Source organism: Macaca mulatta, chromosome 9 (assembly GCF_049350105.2).
Source record: "Macaca mulatta isolate MMU2019108-1 chromosome 9, T2T-MMU8v2.0, whole genome shotgun sequence".
NCBI lineage: Eukaryota > Metazoa > Chordata > Mammalia > Primates > Cercopithecidae > Macaca > Macaca mulatta.
Window position 1 is genome coordinate 27,604,280 of NC_133414.1, and position 18,070 is coordinate 27,622,349.

Genomic DNA, 18,070 nt, shown 5'->3' on the forward strand with positions numbered 1-18,070 from the left:
TAGATATGGTCATAAAATCAAATCTTATAATACTTCTTACAGGCAAACCTCCAGTTCTTATGTAGCTTTTGTGTTTAATTCCAGACTCTGTTGCTTTGATACTTTTGCTATATTAAATCTAAGTCAGATTGTTTTAGTGATTGACACTTTTAATATTTGGATAAATGCTTTGTCTTAAATAATTTAATTTTTAACTTTTCTGTCAAGAATTAATGAAATACAACTGACCTATTGTGGAAGATATAGCAAATGATTAATTATAGATCTCAAGAATCATATTATTATAGCTCATTGGACAATAAGATTCTTTGCTACTTTATTCCAAAGGTTACACATGCCATAATTTTTGACAACTTAAATCTTATTTTGTTAAAGGGCATCCATTTATTTCTATTAACTGTAGGGAAATAATATTTATAACCATACTTTATTTCACAAACTTTTATTAAGCTGTATTAATAGACTTCGGATTTTGCTTTCTACTTTTCCATAAGAAACGAAATTTAGATAGAGCTTGTCACAGGTTAGTATGCTCTCTTTCAAAATGTTTTGACTGGACACTTAGAGAAAAAAATGTATTTTGCTTTTTAACCTGATATACAGACACACTACAAGCACTGCGTTCTGATATTTTTAATTCTAGTCTATTCCATTTCATTTTTAGATGCTAGATTTGGCCTACTACATCAATTTTATGATCCACTAATGGTTTGCAGCCTGTGTTCTGAAGAACACTAATATCGTGGGCAGAGGAGTTGACTGACATTCAAGAGATTAACATTCCAGCCCCCATTCTGTCAATCAGCAATGAGTCATCATCATCTCTTTTTGTATTTTAAGCCCTTAACTTCTCACTGAGAAATCAAAATGCAAACCCAGTAATTTGGGCCTTAATCCTTTATCCGCAATTTCAAAATTTATAAAGCTCTGATAAAAAGGTTCTTCATAGTGCGTTTGGCAGTGAAACATAGCAATGTGATAATGAGGTTATTTACACTGCTTTACTCACCCAGCTTAGTAAGAATACTGTTTTTCTGAAGAAATAGTCATTGATTATTGGGTGCTGCCCTGATATAGGGAATGTTACAGAATGTATATTTGCTCTGTATTAACTTTCTAAAACTTAAAAAAAAAAGTAATCTGAATTCTCAAATATATCATCTGATAATCTGAAATATATCTGGCCAAAATATATGAAACACATAACAAAAAAGGAAAATGATTATTACCAAATTTTAAACAAATGAACACACTTTGTCATCAACTTTACTTGTCTCTATTATTTTGGTTTCATTTTAGTACTCTTCGTAGTATGAAAGTTACTTTAGTTATTATTGCTGTAGCTTGCTATGTAGAAGAATCTTGCTAATGAATCACATTAAGTGAACCTGTTCTATTTGGCATTTTAATTTTATTTTTCTCTTTGACATCAATGGTCAAAACCACTGTTTCTACTCACTAAAGTAATTTTCTTTTATTTCCTTATGATTAACACTACTATGGGCTTTATATGTTTCAGCTGCAAGAGGACACCTTGTCAGGAAACAAAGAAAAGAAATTGTTAACGTGAAAAACACGGCAGTAACAACCATTCAGACTTCTGATCAGGAATTCGACTACCAGAAAAACTTTGAAAATACAAGGTATAATGATGTTTATTCTTAAACCATTGTAACATACAGATTTTTCAGATCTGTAAGGTCATAGAATAATGTTCACAGCCTTTCTCATACTAGCCAGCTTCCTGATACTGACACATCAAATGTCAGTGAACACCCAGAGGCTACTTTTGTGTTCTCTATCCTATTTTGGAGTTATTTCTCAAAATTTTTCTTCATTGGCTTCTACCAGATTGCTTTCTATAATTCTACTCCTAATTTGGAGGGTTCTTTGCTAATATGTCCTCCAAACCCCACATTTCAATCCCCATCCATATCTAAATGTGTCCCTGGGCTCTCTCATTCATTCCAGTGGCTTTAAGAGCCAATATGCCATCGGACCCTACATCATAATCACCAGCTCCCTTTCTTCTTCTGAGCCCTCATGTCTATACTTCCAAGTGCATGTTAGCAAACCACTTACTCACTTATTCAGCAGGCTTTATACTGGGCAGTGGGAACACATAGATACGTGAAGCAAAATCCTTATCCTCAAATGTCTCACAGTATTATGGGAAAAAAATGACAGACAAACACATCCCTCTTGTAAAATGTGTTAACTCAGCTATAAAAACAGGCAAAGGGTACACTGGGGGCAAGGAGGAGGGAACCCTTCCTTGGTTGGTAGTGGTTAGGGAAAGGGAAAAATATCTACATTTTGCCCAAGAGGTGAAACTTGAATTGATCAAACTGAGTACATGGTCATCCAGGGAGATAAAGATCATTCCAGCCCCAACGCTAGTCCCCTTGTTTTTAACATCAAAACTGGCCATAGAAAGGGTGAAGGAATGAAACAGAAGAAGAGGTGGCTTCCTGGCTTTCTTATTTCCCCACACACCCACATCTAATGTTCTCTTCACCCACCGCTATTCTTCTCTCCTGCCAATAGTGGTCTCATAAGTGATCTCATAGAAGACTTCTCTGCCACCTCTTCCCCTCACCTTCACCCACACACTCCCTGAATCCCTCAGGCCAACCTCATTTCCTTATTTGAAAAACAGAAATGTTTATCTGAAGTTTAGAGACATTGGATGTTTTAAGTTTTCGTGTATTCTGAGACCTACATATATGCTCTTTGTCTTTACTTGTGAGGATCCAAATGATTTGTTTCTCTTTGTTACTGGCTATAAAACAGTTCAGCAAACTTCCAAACATCACAGGCCTGCCTCAGGAGCAGAAGGCTGGATGATACCTGTGACTCTTGTACTTCAGTCTGGAGGTTGAGAGAAATGTAAACTGGCTGCAAATGGAAGAAAGATGGACTAATTGTACTACTTCTAGAAATTACTGCTTGTAGATATCACATCTAATAAGGAAGTGTGATGTTCAATTACATACCCATTTGCTACCACCTTTCTTCTGAGGATACCAGGGATTCACTTTCAATGTAGCAGATACTTATTAAGCACCTACTGCACACAAGATCTACTTCAGGGTACATGAGTGTGAGTAAGAAGCTATGGTCTCTGTGGTCTGGGATGGAGAATTTGACATGTATTGGGCTCTCATAGGAGGCGGATCACAAAGTCAGACATAAAAGCAGTACAGGCAGAAAGTCAAGGGAAGCTTGTAGAGAGGAAGGTTAGGGAAGGGAGAGGCAGGCGGGCCTGACCACTGCCAGAGATCTGCGGGCCAGGACTCCCTCCCTCTGCCACTTCTGACTTTCCTATTCCCTTAGCTACCAGAAGCCCTTGTTTTCACTTAACCCTTCCCTGTCAGAGCCACTGACCTGTGACCTAGAATACCACAGCAGGGAGCTGGAGAAAGGCCCAGGCCGGCAGGGCACTCCGGCAGATGTCAGAAGAGATCGACAGTCCTCCTCATGCTGGAGCTCTGAAGGGCTGATCCTCAGAAGTACCCATCATTGCACATGGTCCTCAGCCAGGCGCAGCACAGGGTGGAGTTGCCTGAGCCTAGACGTGTAACTGATGTGGGAATTTCAGCAGTGTGTACAAGTCTTCACCGGTGAAATGCATTTAAATGATCAAAACTAACTTATAAATTGATTTTTTGGAATGCAGTCAGTTAGGGACTGCACGCATATCTTCTCTCATTAGTTGTATTTTGAATAAATGTAAGCATTCTCAGAGAGGTCAGTATTATGGAGGAATTCAAAATACTAGCGTAGCGATTCATCAAAATCATGGGCATCTCTGGTGCCCTACCTAGTTTTTTGACTGATCCTAGCAGGATTCTGTTATGCCTCCTATATTAGCCTAGGGATACCATAGTAATTCTAGTCCTAGGAAGTGGCCAATAGAATTAGAAAAATGGAATCCTGGTAGCTTTTTCCAGATTTGACTCAAAGAACAGTCTGACTTCACAAACAGATCACAAAAGACCCAAACTCTCACATGGGTTTCTGGGTTGAGATGAAAAGTTTGGTGCAAAAGCCCTCCAAGTAGCAATGAGAAGTGTTAGCATATCAAGGTGTCATTGTACAACATTTTTATTCCATCTTAACCTTTTTCTTGGTGGTATTGCTCTTGGCTAGAAAAAAAAAGATACCGAGAAGACCTTATCTTCAAGTGAAGGGAAATCATTTTGGAAGGATATTAGCAAAGTAGCAACTGTGAAATTTTGGCCACCGTATTACATGATCATGAACTGTAGCGAGGACATTGCTTTTCCTTTAATTTTATAAGATATTTCCTCTGATCAGTAAACTTAGTGCTTATTAAAGTACAGTATGTCAGTCAAGTGAACATACCCTGCTTACTGGTATCAAACAGGTATATTTTTCACAGCATCTCACTACTAAAGTACTTTGTTTTGAAAAGAATATATTTTGAAAGGATTAAGTTCCTAGAATTTTGATATCTCATTAAATGAAAAGATGGTTATTCATATGCTAGGATATTTCTCACTCTGAGTTGAATCTGGTTTTCTCATTATTTGAGTAGTTATCACAGTTGTCACCAGAGAGAACATTCTGGAAAGCACTTGATTAATGTGACTTGAGACATTTTAATTTTGAGCTTTCTTTGTTCCTTTTTCCTTTCTCCCACCAGTATCTAGCATATAGCTATTGCCAAAAGAAGTAATAAGCCCCAGTTTAGTACTGTATATTCAAAGATAATATATTTTACACAGGGAATCTTTCGTGAAGAAACAAGCAGAAAATGCAGTCTCTGCTAATGAAAGATTCATTTCAGCTCCAAATAATAAAGGAAGTGTATCTGTAGTGAAGACTTCCACTTTCAAACCTGAAGAGGAAACCACCAATGCTGTGGAGAGTAACAACAGAGAGTATCAGACTCCAAAAAAAATGAATAATGTGTATGAAGAAGAGGTTAAGCAAGAATTCTACCTTGTAGGGCCAGAAGTAAGCCCCAAACAGAAGTCTATCAAAGACCTGGAAGAGAACAGCAAGCTAACGAAAGTAGAGAAAGAGGAAGCTATGATCCAGAGTTACTGTCAGAGGTACACAGAGGAGAGGAATTGTGAAGAGTCAAAAGCAGCATATCTAGAAAGGAAGGCCATATCGGAAAGGCCAAGCTACCCAGTGCCTTGGTTAGCTGAAAATGAGACTTCCTTTAAAACAATTTTGGAACCTACACTTAGCCAAAGGTCAGTTTATCAAAATGCAAATAGCACCAAAAAAGAAAAGAAGACATCTGTAGTTACCCAGAGTGCACCAATATGCAGCCAGAAGGGAGGTGGAAGCCATCTGAGGCATGAGACAGTCAAAGAGAGGCAAGCTGAACCGGTGACACAGGCCCAGGAGGAAGAAGATAAAGCAGCGGTATTCATTCAGAGCAAATACCGGGGTTACAAGAGAAGGCAGCAGGTGAGGAAGGACAAGATGTCTTCTTTTAAGCATCAGAGGATTGTCACAACACCAACAGAAGTAGCAAGAAACACTCAGAATTTGTATTCCTATCCCACAAAACATGAGGAAACCAATAATATCAAGATGAAGGATAACAAAGACTCAAAAGCAACTTCAGAAAGAGAAGCATGGGATTTGGCAATTTTTTCAAAACAGGTATGTGAATAAATGAATTTATTTACTAATAAAAGTCCCTGGGAACTATAAAATAACTGAATTAAACACATAATTAATAACTGGTAGATTGTTTCATCTGTGTTGATGGGCCCCCAAACATTTTTAATAAAATGTCTCAAGGATTGTGCTATTCAAATAGCCAGGAGCTTTTAACCCAATTTACTATGGTAACATTAGTATAAAATATGATAGAAACCTCATGTAGTCATGATACTAGAGATTGGTTTATACAGCTTACTAAAATGCTGAGGCTCGACACTGAAAAGTTTGATGTATCTGTGAGATCTTTAATTAAAGCTAAAAAAAAATTAAAGTCGTTTTAAGTTTTCTAAATCCTCCAAAGTTTATGCCTTCTCCCTTTCACAAATTTGAGAAGACATAATTAGGTATCAGATTTTGATAGGTAGCCACACCAAAGCATATACAGTGAAGATGAAAGTCTGCATGTCACATCGTGACAGTGAACGAACAGTCATGGAAAATAAGGAATCGCAAAGAAAAACCGCAGAGAAAAGTTCCCTCCTGGAGAATATCTCACGCCAGTCGTAGGTGTGTTTCAGCTATTTCTAGAGAGGAGCATAGGAAGCAACAGGTTTTAGGGCTTCTCATGGGTATACATGCAATTTATCTCTGATACATACAATTTATCTCTGATACATAACAATTTGTCTCTGATAAATTGGTGCTATGGAAAGATTGCAAGAACCAGCTTTTGTAAATACCAATTCCAGTTCCTCCTTTCTCTTTCTAGGCATTTGACCTTCATAAAAATCCCTTTATGTGTTAGCACTGTTATTTTCTCCTGTGTAAAATGAAGAGTTTTAACTAGATGATCTCTAAAATACATGAATTTCCAGGGTAATCAATGGTGTATGAAGTAATAAAAGAAATATCATAATGGGTTAGTTCCAAGAAGGACTGTCTAATATTCCTGAGTCCCTCAACTCCCCTTTTTGTATCTGACAGTGGCTGAGCCTATGAGACACACGATAATTGCACTTGGACCCTTCCTTAGTGCGAGAGGTGTGACCCAGACAACTTCTAGTTGTCAGCAGAGATCTGCCATTTTTTAATTTACCCATACCCTTCCTACTCTTGTTAAGCATATGGAAATAGTGAGTTTAACGAACATACAGTTCTTCTCACTCCAAACACCAAATCAGGGATTAGAGCTCAGACCTGCTATGCCGTGGAGATATGAGATGTAGAATTACCAAGGCATCTACTCGGAGCTGGCCAGTAACGCCATGGGAGTAAATTCACTGGTCCATGGAACAAATCTAGAGGCTGTCCCAGCGGGAGCCTCACACTCAACCCAGCAGGACAGCCGTGTTATCAGAGCCAGGATGCAGACAGAACAGAGGCCGGGGGCAGAATGGAAAGAGAGACCAGAATAGAGCAGCCCTGAAATCAGGCTAAAAAGACTGGAAAGAAAAGGAAGGAGGTTTACACAATCAAAGGCAGCAGAGGGGTCCTGAGGACAGAAGCAGAAAGGCAAACACAGCAGAGTGGCAACGCTGGAAACCATTCTGCACGTAGCGTGACGTGCTTGGCAGTTTTTAAAGAAAAATGTGGGCGGGGTGCGGTGGCTCACGTCTGTAATCCCAGAACTTTCGGAGGCAGAGGCGGGCGGATCACGAGGTCAGGAGATCAAGACCATCCTAGCTAACACAGTGAAACCCCTCTCTACTAAAAATACAAAAAATAGCAGGGAATGGTGGCGGGCGCCTGTAGTCCCAGCTACTCAGGAGGCTGAGGCAGGAGAATGGAGTGAACCCGGGAGGCGGATCTTGCAGTAAGCCGAGATCGCGCCACTGCACTCCAGCCTGGGCGGCAGAGTTAGACTCAGTCTAAAAAACAAAAAAAGGAAAAATGTGAGAGGGCAGGTATTCAGAGCCCAAGGCGGGAAGGTTGTCAGGTGAGGACTTTATCAGACCTGGTGCAAGGGACAGGGTGGGCGCTGGAGAGGAACACGAGAGTCCCCAAAAGTGCTGGTAAGGCATTTCCCAGCCCCCAGTGCCTGTAGAACTCTCTGTATTCTTTTCCTTGATTTAACCTGACACATGACCTTCTTTTTAGATATCAAAGTTATCTGAAGAATATTTCATTCTGCAGAAAAAATTGAATGAAATGATTTTGTCACAGCAACTGAAGCCACTTTATCTGGGTGTCTTGCACCATAAGCCAATTAATAGAGGAGTTTCTTCTCAGCAGTGCCTCTCAGGTAAAAATCAGTAGAGTTAGAACTTCCTGAAGGGGAAGGAAATGCCAGATACTTTGTTTATTAGTTTCCCACCATTATTCTACGGCAGATTTGAGGAGCCTGTGTTCTGTCTTGGGAGAACCTTTATTTCATTTCTTACATGGAAATACACTTTTATTTAGGATGTTCTACCCACTTTCTACCTTCTCTGACTTCATTCCCCTCCATTTTTTATGTTTTTCTTTTTTCATTTTAACTAGAACTTGGCATATGACACCAGAAGGGAATAAAAAAGGGTGGTATAGAAAGGGGGCCTGGCAGGAGGCAAATTTGATAGGAGAGAGCAAAAATAGAAATAGGAAGATTTCTATTTCCTTTGTCAACAACTGCAATCTTGAGTATAGCGTGTGGAAGTTGCAAAATCCCATTATACAAGAAATATTGTTATTGAACTTTTTTCTAGTCAACCTATTATACTAAACTGGTGAGGAATTCAATCTCAATAATTTTCAGATCTCCCTCTCCCCAGAGCTGTGCAAAGGTTTTATGGCCTTGCACACCACCAAAAGATCAGGTACAGCCTGTAGTCTCTGAACATTTGTCCATGAAGTTACTGTTGGGACACTCATGGCTCCAGCTGGCCTCCACGAGCCGTTGAAGTTGGGAGGTCTGGCTGCTCCCACACCCTGCAGGTGGCACCTCGACCGTGGGAGTCTGGAGCCTCATATTGTCCATGCCCACTCCAGGTAGCCATTCTCTGCAGTCTTAGCACCTTCTCCAGGAGCTGTCACTATAAAGTTCAGGAGTCCCACAACTTTGAACCCTGCTGACCTCTGCCCAGAAGAATCTGCATTTATTTTCCCTTGCTTTCTTGGAGGCCCTCCGCAATCTCGCTGCCCTGCTCAGGGATCCCTGACATCATCTCTGCAATGAGTTTGGCTCTTACCAAAGACAGGAAGAGCCACTGACCTCATGCAACTTCTAATTTCTTCCCTGAAAAAATCTCTAAGGCAGAAATATACTAAGATGCACTTGGCTATTTGCCTGATATAAGAGGAAGGAGAAATACCTTAATGTTTTCATCAATTATTCTGCCACATCGTTTTCAAGTCAAGAATTGCGGTGAAGCTGACCACAAATGGCTCTTGGGTGCCCTTCATTCCTGCTGCTCTCCTGCTCTCTGGCCCTGGCTGAGAGCCTTCTGCTGTGAAGAAGAGAGACTAGCAAGTCAGTGCCCAGAGGCCCATTCATTTGGCTGCCGCAATGGCCTGTGCCCAGGGGGCATGCTGGCAGGGTAGGAGCTGAGGGAAGGCCTGGGCTTCTGGTTACCTCATGGTCACAGAAGTGGCAGCACTGGTGAGTGTGGAGCAGAGAGGAACGGGTGGTGTGGGGAAGCAAGGAAGCCAGGCAGCTCACCCCAGGCCGCTGCTGGAAAGGACAGGTACAAATGGGAGGCAGTGTCCTGGGAGGAAGTAGAGGTCGCAACCAAGATTTTCACTTTTGAACATCTCAGGGACTTTAAACAAGCGTGAAAAGCAGCAGAATCTTATGAGAAAGTCAAATTAGTTCACCTTATTCTTTTTTGTTTGATTGTTTTCGTTGAGACAGAGTCTCCCTCTGTCATCCAGGCTGGAGTGCAGTGGCGCAATCTCAGCTCACTGCAACCTCCGCCTCCTGGAGTCAAGCGATTCTCCTGCCCCAACATCCTGAGTAGCTGGGAATACAGGCACAGGCCACCACGCCTGGCTAATTTTTCTGTATTTTTAGTGGAGATGAGGTTTCGCCATGTTGGGCAGGCTGGTCTCGAACCCTGACCTCAGGTGATCCGCCCACCTCTGCCTCCCAAAGTACTGGAATTACAGGCGTGAGTCACCGCGCCTGGCCGAGTTCACCTTATTCTTGAATCTTTCATTTTTTTTGTGGACTTAAGAAGAATATTAGAAATCAATTCTTAGCTTACGTGGAGAGGATTGTAGCTCAGAAATTTTTCTTTAGCCCTTCGGGTTTAGAGGGAGAATCTCTTTTTGTTCTCTGCACATATGGAGAAGTTTCGTATTATACTACACTTGTTTAAGGCTAAATTGGCAAACATCTGAGTTGTCCCATGTTCTAGAGAGTAGCAGAGAAAGTGCCTGAGAGAGGGCCTGATGTGGCCTAATGACCCAGGGGTATCTGTGTGGATCTGACAACCCAGAACCCAAGAGGAAGGGGGACAGTGGGAGATGCCGTTCAGCAACCAGAGACCAGACAGGGCAAGTTATTCAGCAGATGCCAGTGACCAGCCAAGAGTGGCTGCAGAACAGATGGCCCCTCCCCACTAATGCCATGAAGCTGCCAAAGTGCCCTACGCCAGTCCCCGACTTACATGTGGCAGGACAGAGAGGAAAAGGGAAGGCTGAATGTAAGCCGTCAGTGTTCTTAGTGTCTATTTAGTCATTTTAGGTTTCTGACCCTAAGCTAAAGTGACTAAATCTACTCAGAAGACATTAAGAATTTAGAATTTAGCTTGAATTTGTTAAAAATACTTTAATGCTAGAAAGTAGAAATGAGCACCATGATAAATTAAAGTTTTAAGTGTGTTAATTTTTTTGTATATCTGAATTGTACATTGTAAAAAATGTTTTAAAAATCTGATTGCACTGTAGGAATTGAACTTGAGAGCCATGAAGAGAAAAGGGGAAGGCCAGCGAGAGATGATGGTAGCTAGGATGAGGTAGTGGCCAAGAAGGCAGTTTAAAGCACTGGTTAGTTTGTAGATTACAAGGGTAATTGGTTGCACAGGAAAAGGGGCATGCCGGGGTCTCTAACATGATCAGCCAGTATCATGGTGGATGGTGGTATGTCATTACCTGAGATGGGAAAGATTAATAAAGAGCAGGGGTTTGCATTCAATTGGGGCTGTGTTAAGTATGAGAAGCCTTTGATGAATTGGGACCACCTCTCAGTAGGCAGTTGGACACATACAGGGTAACTGAAGCCATGGAGGAGAAGGGAAACTCCAGGAAATTTACCTACACTGAGAAGAGAAGACAGCCTAGTGTAAGAGTCTGGACATGTGCAGGTCAGGTGGAGAGGAACCAGGAAAGAGGAGCAACCAGAGATGGGGAGGGCAGCCAGGGAGCCTAGACCCTCCGAAACTAAGGGAAGAGGGTCTTAAGAGGATCGTGTGCAGAAGGATTCAGGCAGAACAAGTCAGAAGGGAACCATAAAACATTCATTAAATTTCCTATTCATTAACAATTACTTACTGAATTCTTCAAATCCTATTTAAATATTAGAATAGAGACAGACGGAAAGGGTGAATGCAGTACTGGAGTACTTTGGGGGCAGATTCATCCCAGTGTCTGTGGATATAATCTGTGTTCACATACTTTAACAATTTTTGTTTTCTTAAAAAAAAAATCCTTGAATAGCTTATAAAAGTTCATTGTAAAATATAGTTCAAAGAACTAAAACAGACAATTGAGCCAGGTATTGCTTAGCTCATATTTAATCCCTGCGACAGAACCAGTTTCTTTCTACATCCCAAAGATGTGCACGTTAGGTGAACTGGCGTGTCTACATGGTCCCAGTGACAGAGAGAGTGTGTGTGTGTCTGAGTGTGCCCTGCAATGGAATGGCATCTTGTCCAGCCTTGCACCCTGAATTTCCAGTAGAGGCTCCAGCCATCCATGACTCTGAACTGGAACAATTGGGTAAAAATTTTTCTTACTTGTTTTTCTTAATCTTCCTTTCTTTCTTTTTTTTTTTTTTTTTTCCTGAGACAGAGTCTTGCTCTGTCTCCCAGGCTGGAATGCAATGGCGCAATCTCGGCTCACCACAGCCTCCACAACCTCCGCCTCCCGGGTTCAAGCAATTCTCCTGCCTCAGCCTCTTGAGTAGCTGGGATTACAGGCATGCGCCACCATGCCCAGCTAATTTTTGTATTTTTAGTAGAAACGGGGTTTCATCATGTTGGTGAGGCTGGTCTCAAACTTCCGACCTCTGGTGGCTCATACCTGGAATCCCAGCACATTGAGAGGTTGAGGCAGGTGGATCACCTGAGGTCAGGAATTCAAGACCAGCCTGGCCAATATGGTGAAACCCCGTCTCTACTAAAAATACAAAAATTAGCTGGGCATGGTGGCAGGTGCCTGTAATCCCAGCTACTTGGGAGGCTGAGGCAAGTAGAATTACTTGAACCTGGGAGGTGGAAGTTGCAGTGAGCCAAAATCGTGCCACTGCACTCCAGCCTGGGTGACAGAGCAAGACTGTCTCAAAAAAATAAATAAATAAAAGAACAACAACAACAATAACAAGGGACAACTTTACCCAGGTGTGGGATTTCCTAACATCTAAATCTGATTTTCCTGAAGAAAATATACATAAAATGATTATTCATCTATTTTCAAAAGGGAGCCCAGACAGTCTGAAGAGAGTAGGAATTAATATTGACTGAACACTTCAGCTTTAATACAGTTAATAACTCTGCTCACCTTCTGCTTTAAATGATTTTTCTTTTTTTTTTTTTTTTTTGAGACAGTCTCGCTCTGTCACCCAGGCTGTAGTGCAGTGGCGCGATCTTGGCTCACTGCGAGCTCTGCCTCCCAGGTTCTCACCATTCTCCTGCCTCAGCCTCCTGAGTAGCTGGGGCTCCAGGCGCCCGCCACCACGCCCAGCTGATTTTTTGTAATTTTAGTAAAGACGGGGTTTCACCATGTTAGCCAGGATGATCTCGATCTCCTGACCTTGTGATCCACCTGCTTTGGCCTCCCAAAGTGCTGGGATTACCGGCATGAGCCACCGTGCCCAGCCTAATATATATATTTTTTTAAGACAGAATTTCACTCTTGTTGCCCAGGCTGGAGTGCAGTGGCATGATCTCAGCTTGCTGCAACCTCCGCCTCCGGGGTTCAAATGATTCTCCTGCCTCAGCCTTCCCAGCAGCTGGGATTACAGGTGCCCACTACTATGCCCAGCTAATTTTTGTATTTTTTTTTTAGTAGAGACTGGGTTTTACCATATTGGCCAGGCTGATCTCAAACTCCTGACCTCAAGTGATCTGCCCACCTTTGCCTCCCAAAGTGCTGGGATTACAGGTGTGAGCCACTGCACCTGACCTAATTTTTCTTAAATGTATGCATAGTTCACATTTATTTCAGTGTTGGTCTCCATTGAGAAGTTTGGTAATGTTTTTGTGACCAGAAATATACCGTAAGAAGTTAACTCTTGTTTATATCAGTCTATGGTAAAATTGGTCATTTCGCTTAAAGTTGCAGTTTCTAAGAATCCATCGACATTGTCAAGTGAGGACTTACTGTATGATGATGTGACTGTTCAAAGAATTACTGCCAACAAAGGTTCCAAGAACTCATAGTATTTTATGCAAACACATTCAAACATTCATGGAACAGATAAATCTCACTGTATGTGATTTGTTTGAGAAAAAAATAAAAATATACAAAGTTACCTATTTTACGATGTTCATCTATCCTAGAACAAAAGTCTAACAACATTTTTAAAAGCTATTGTTCAATCTCAATAATTAATTAATTAATTTTTGAGACAGAGTCTCACTCTGTCACTCAGGTTGGAGTGCAGTGGCACGACCTTGGCTCACTGCCACCTCTGCCTCCTGGGTTCAAGCAATTCTCATGCCTCAGCCTCCTGAGTAGCTGGGACTACAAACGTGGCACCACACCCAGCTACTTTTTTGTAGTTTTAGTAGAGATGGGGTTTCAACATGTTGGCCAGGCTGGTCTCAAACTCCTGACCTCAGGTGATCTGCCTGCCTCAGCCTCCCAAAGTGCTGGGATTACAAGTGTGAGCCACCACACCTGGCCTCAATTATTAATTTAGAGGTAAAACTCTTAAGTATAGTATTTAATACTAGCTAATGGAATGCAACAGCACATTAAAAGACTGTCCACATAATATACATTAATATAACATATCAATAGATTTAAAAAAAACTATCTTGATAAATGTTGAAACAGTTTTCAGTAAAATCCAACACTCAGTACTGATGAAATGTAAAACTCTTACTAAACTAAAAGCAGAAGGATATCTTTAACAATATGAAGAATACATTTCTTAATTCAATCATCTACCTCATAATTAACTATAAAACACTGGAAGCAGTTTCATTAAAAAGGAGGATGAAGATAAAGATACTAGTAACACCACATTTTTATGTTATTGGGAAATTTCCAGTTAATGCAATAAGACAACAAAGAGAAGCTTTTTCAAAAAGCGTAACTATCAAAAGGGAAAAGATGGGATTGTAGGAATATTACCAGACAACATTAAAAATGCAATAATTGATGCTAGCAATATAATTCAGTAAGGATGTATAGTTATATAGATAGATATTCTTTCCTATAAAAATTTCTAATAGAAAAAGAGCCCATTGGAAATAATAGCAAAAAGAAAATCAATACCTTGAAATAAAGCTAGCAACCAAACCACAAAGAGACAAAAAAGAAAAGATGCATAATGGAATGATACATGGTGTTTCTGAATTGAAAGATAAGATACTGTAAACATGACTGTTCTAAAATTACTTTCTAGGTTTAAAAATATTGCATTCAAAATCTCTATCAGATTTTCTTTGGAACTTGAGAAAATATCCCTAGGGATCATTTGTAAATTTCAGAGAAAAAAAGAATAACTATAAATGAGGACTTACTTATTAGATAGTAAAATGAATAATGCTATAATAATTAAAATCATATGTCTGCTTTACAAAAATCAATCACAGATTAATGAAACAGAATAGCCCTAAAATTGGCCTGAGTATTTATAAAAACCTGTCATTTACAAAAAGATACATATGAACAAAAAAGAAATGGATGGATAATGCTTAAAATGTCTCTGATTTGGGATGAGGAAATAAAATATTCTTATCTTCTGCTGAATGCCCAGATATTTTCCAGATGCATTGATCATTTAAATGAAAGAAATAAACAAACCAAATGAAGCTGGATGCTATGAATTGAGCATTTCACAATCTCTGCTTAGAAAAGGACAAAGCATAAGAAGTAATAAAAGGAATTACAAAGAAAAACTGTGATGGATTTGGATTACATGAATGTTAAAACCTTCTAGAGATTCCAAAGCATCATTAAAAGTTAAAGAGCTGAAGACAGAATATTTGGAACAAATGTAAAAAGAGTTAAACTGTTTAATGTAGAAAGAGCTCTTTATAAATCATTCAGAAAAAATAGCACTCTGAATGGAAAAATGGCACAAGCCATCAATTTATTTGCAAAAGAAGAAATGCAGATGGAAAATAAGCATATATATGACCGCTCTAGGAGTAAAAAAAATAAAAAGTAAAACAAGTTACTATTCTTTACTCATCAAAATTACAAGTATGAAAAAATATTTTAACAGTAATGACAAAGTGCTAATGCAATTATTCCCAAGCATATGGTAAGTTGGCAGCATCAACATTTTGAAAAGTGACTTGGCAATATGTCAAAAAAAAAAAAAAAAAACCCCGCTGAATTAGTTTATATCACTGACCCAGTAAACTCACTTATGAGAACATAGCCTAAGTAAATAATCAGAGCTGAAAATAATTGTGTATATGGTAAGAAAAAAATTGAACAATAGGAGAATGATTAATAAGTAATGACGCTATTCACATATGGAGTATTAACAGCCCTTTAAATTCATTTTTCAAAGAATAGCCTTGGCAAACTGCTAGCTAATCTAACCACTGAATAAAATATTGCAGAATTGGAATTATAATACTGTAAATAAGTCAGCTTAATCTTCACATACGTGAGGTGGTTCATTAACAACAAGAGCCCCTAAGTTGAGGGTTCTAGAAGAGTTGAGTGTCTAGTTAGTGAGAACAAGATGGTCATCTCCAGTAGAGCGGATACTCTCCATCCCTCGCTAACTTCACTTCTATATAAAATTAAGAATCTGAATAATATTACTGCAACCTGATAGAGAACTTCCACAGCCACGTGTGGTAAGACTAGAGTGTCATCTCCAGATCTGTCACCTTTGTTGCCATGCTGTCTCAAGCCACTGAAAGCTTGTTTGATACTCCTCCAGCCAGCTTGTAATTAGATGTGCTCTAATAAAGAATGAGTGCTTTTCTAAAATACTGGTATGTTTCAGCTCATCTTGATAGGAACCACAAACCCTTTTATCTATGTGTTATAAAGTATGAGCAGAGGGAAAGAAAAAAGCCAATGTTGTGTGTTTAAAGTCAGAGAATGTTCTTCAATTCTGTGTTTTTAAAAGGCCAATCTAAGAAAATAACTATGAACAGTCAATAAATAATTTTTTAAAGTTTGGCTCTCTGGGAAAAATTATTCTGTTTTCACCTCAGGCTATATATCTAAACATTTTAAATAAATGAATACCCACATCATTTTGAAAAATAGCCAAAATGTAATTAGATGCCACCTCTGAGTTTTCCTTATTCTCCAAGCAAATAAACATGTATTTTGGTTGTCTGTCTGTATCCATAGTTGGTGGGCAGTCAGACACGCTCACAGTGTTCCACATAACAGCTCACTCTCCCCAACAAAGTCCTCACTCTCAAGGCACCGCTGGTATCACCATGTGCATTTGCATGTGCTTCTGTTGTGGCGCCCCGTTTTGATGACTGCTCATATATAAGCGAGATGACCGGGCATGTGTGTGTAATCTAACTCTTTGGACTAGAACAAAACAAAATGGCTTCTGAGGACTGTAATCCATGCGACATGACAGCCCGAGGAAAATGATAGAAGTAGACCGCCGAGATGTAGCGATAATGTGCAAGAGACAAGAGACAGTCCAGAGGGTGTATCTGTGGGTCTCACCCCCCACACAGGCTGCTCTATCCTCCTGCTTCTCCTGCCACAACTAGGAGAGACATATGGGGCAGGCTGGGGCAGCACCTTACCTGAACCTACCACTATTGTTAGCAAACTAAGTTTCGCTTTCAAGGATCTGGGTATTAGTTCAAAGTACCCAAATCAGAGAGGGGCCAGTAGCTATAAGCCCATGACCTATAGGATAGGTAGAGGTGGAAGCTGGCCCTAGGGCATCGGCATTCAGTTGGCAGGAAAAGAAGAGCCACAGGAGTAGTTGTGCAGTTCAAAATGGGGCTGGGAGCTGGCAGTTGCCTCTTGAGAAGGTCAGAGAAGACTGCGAGTCAGATCCCCTAAACAGTAACGTATCCCCTAAGTTCTAAGGGCACTCAGAGCAGGACAAGCATCTACCCTTAACTTTTCACCTCGAGTAAACTCAAGAGAACAGAGCTATCCCAGAGTAGATGCAAGAGGTCAAATCCAGGGCAAGCATGAGAATTAAGGGTACGATGACTCAGGCCTGTAATCCCAGCTACTCAGGAGGCTGAGGTGAGAGGGTTAGAGCCCAGGATTTCGAGACCAGCCTGGGCAACATAACAATACCCCATCTCTTAATAAAAAGAGAGAGAGAGAGAGAATTGAACATGTCCGTAGGTGCTAAAGGAGGGAGGCAGTGCAAGGCAGAGAGGACTCCTTTGGAACTGTCCTGTCCACAGGCTCAGAACTGTGTGCAGCTCTCTTTCAGTCTAGAACCATTGCCAAAACAGCCAGCCTGGCCAAGGGCAGGTAAGGTGACTGGTAGAAACAGCAGCTTCCAGAAGGTAGGTTGCAACCATGACTAGAGTGAGTCTGCCTTTAACATGCAGCAACGAAAATTCCTCTCCTAAGATTTCCCATAGGTCACTCTATTGCTTGAAGGTCATAGACTCTTAGGAGGAAATGGAAATTTACAAAAACTGAAAAATTGATTTATTAAAGAAAAAATTACAGTAACAAGTGCATTTCTGTTCTGCTAATATTTGATTTAAATATGTGATACTTCTGCAAATTATACTCTGCATGTATACTTAAGTAAAACAGTGTAATTATCATTAAAATGAGAATAATGCTGAAATTTAATTTTCTAAATCAGTTTTCCCTGGCAATGAGTTTTAAATCTATCTTCTTTCTTCTGAATGCAAAAAAGTGGAGATGTTAGGTGATTCATTATCCAAAAAAAGTGCATTTCTGATAAACCAAAACACTTAATGACATTATTACCACAACTGCAATATAAATAAATATCTTACCATCTGGCTATTTAATACAGCAATAACATTTACAAGCTGATATTTACCATGCACAACCCACAAAATAGCCACAAACCTTATTATGCTAGTGCCCACATTGATATGCTGCTGAT

The 18,070-nt window shown here is 40.2% G+C and overlaps 1 protein-coding gene across 1 annotated transcript in view; it reads left to right on the top strand.

The window, feature by feature from the left end:
- Positions 1-18,070, top strand: part of MYO3A (myosin IIIA) — a 249,363-nt gene that overhangs the window by 206,360 nt on the left and 24,933 nt on the right. The window contains exons 27-29 of the mRNA XM_015146647.3: positions 1,520-1,643; positions 4,752-5,646; positions 7,747-7,891. Coding sequence (XP_015002133.3) covers positions 1,520-1,643; positions 4,752-5,646; positions 7,747-7,891 — 1,164 coding nt within the window. The remainder of the gene's footprint in view (positions 1-1,519; positions 1,644-4,751; positions 5,647-7,746; positions 7,892-18,070) is intronic.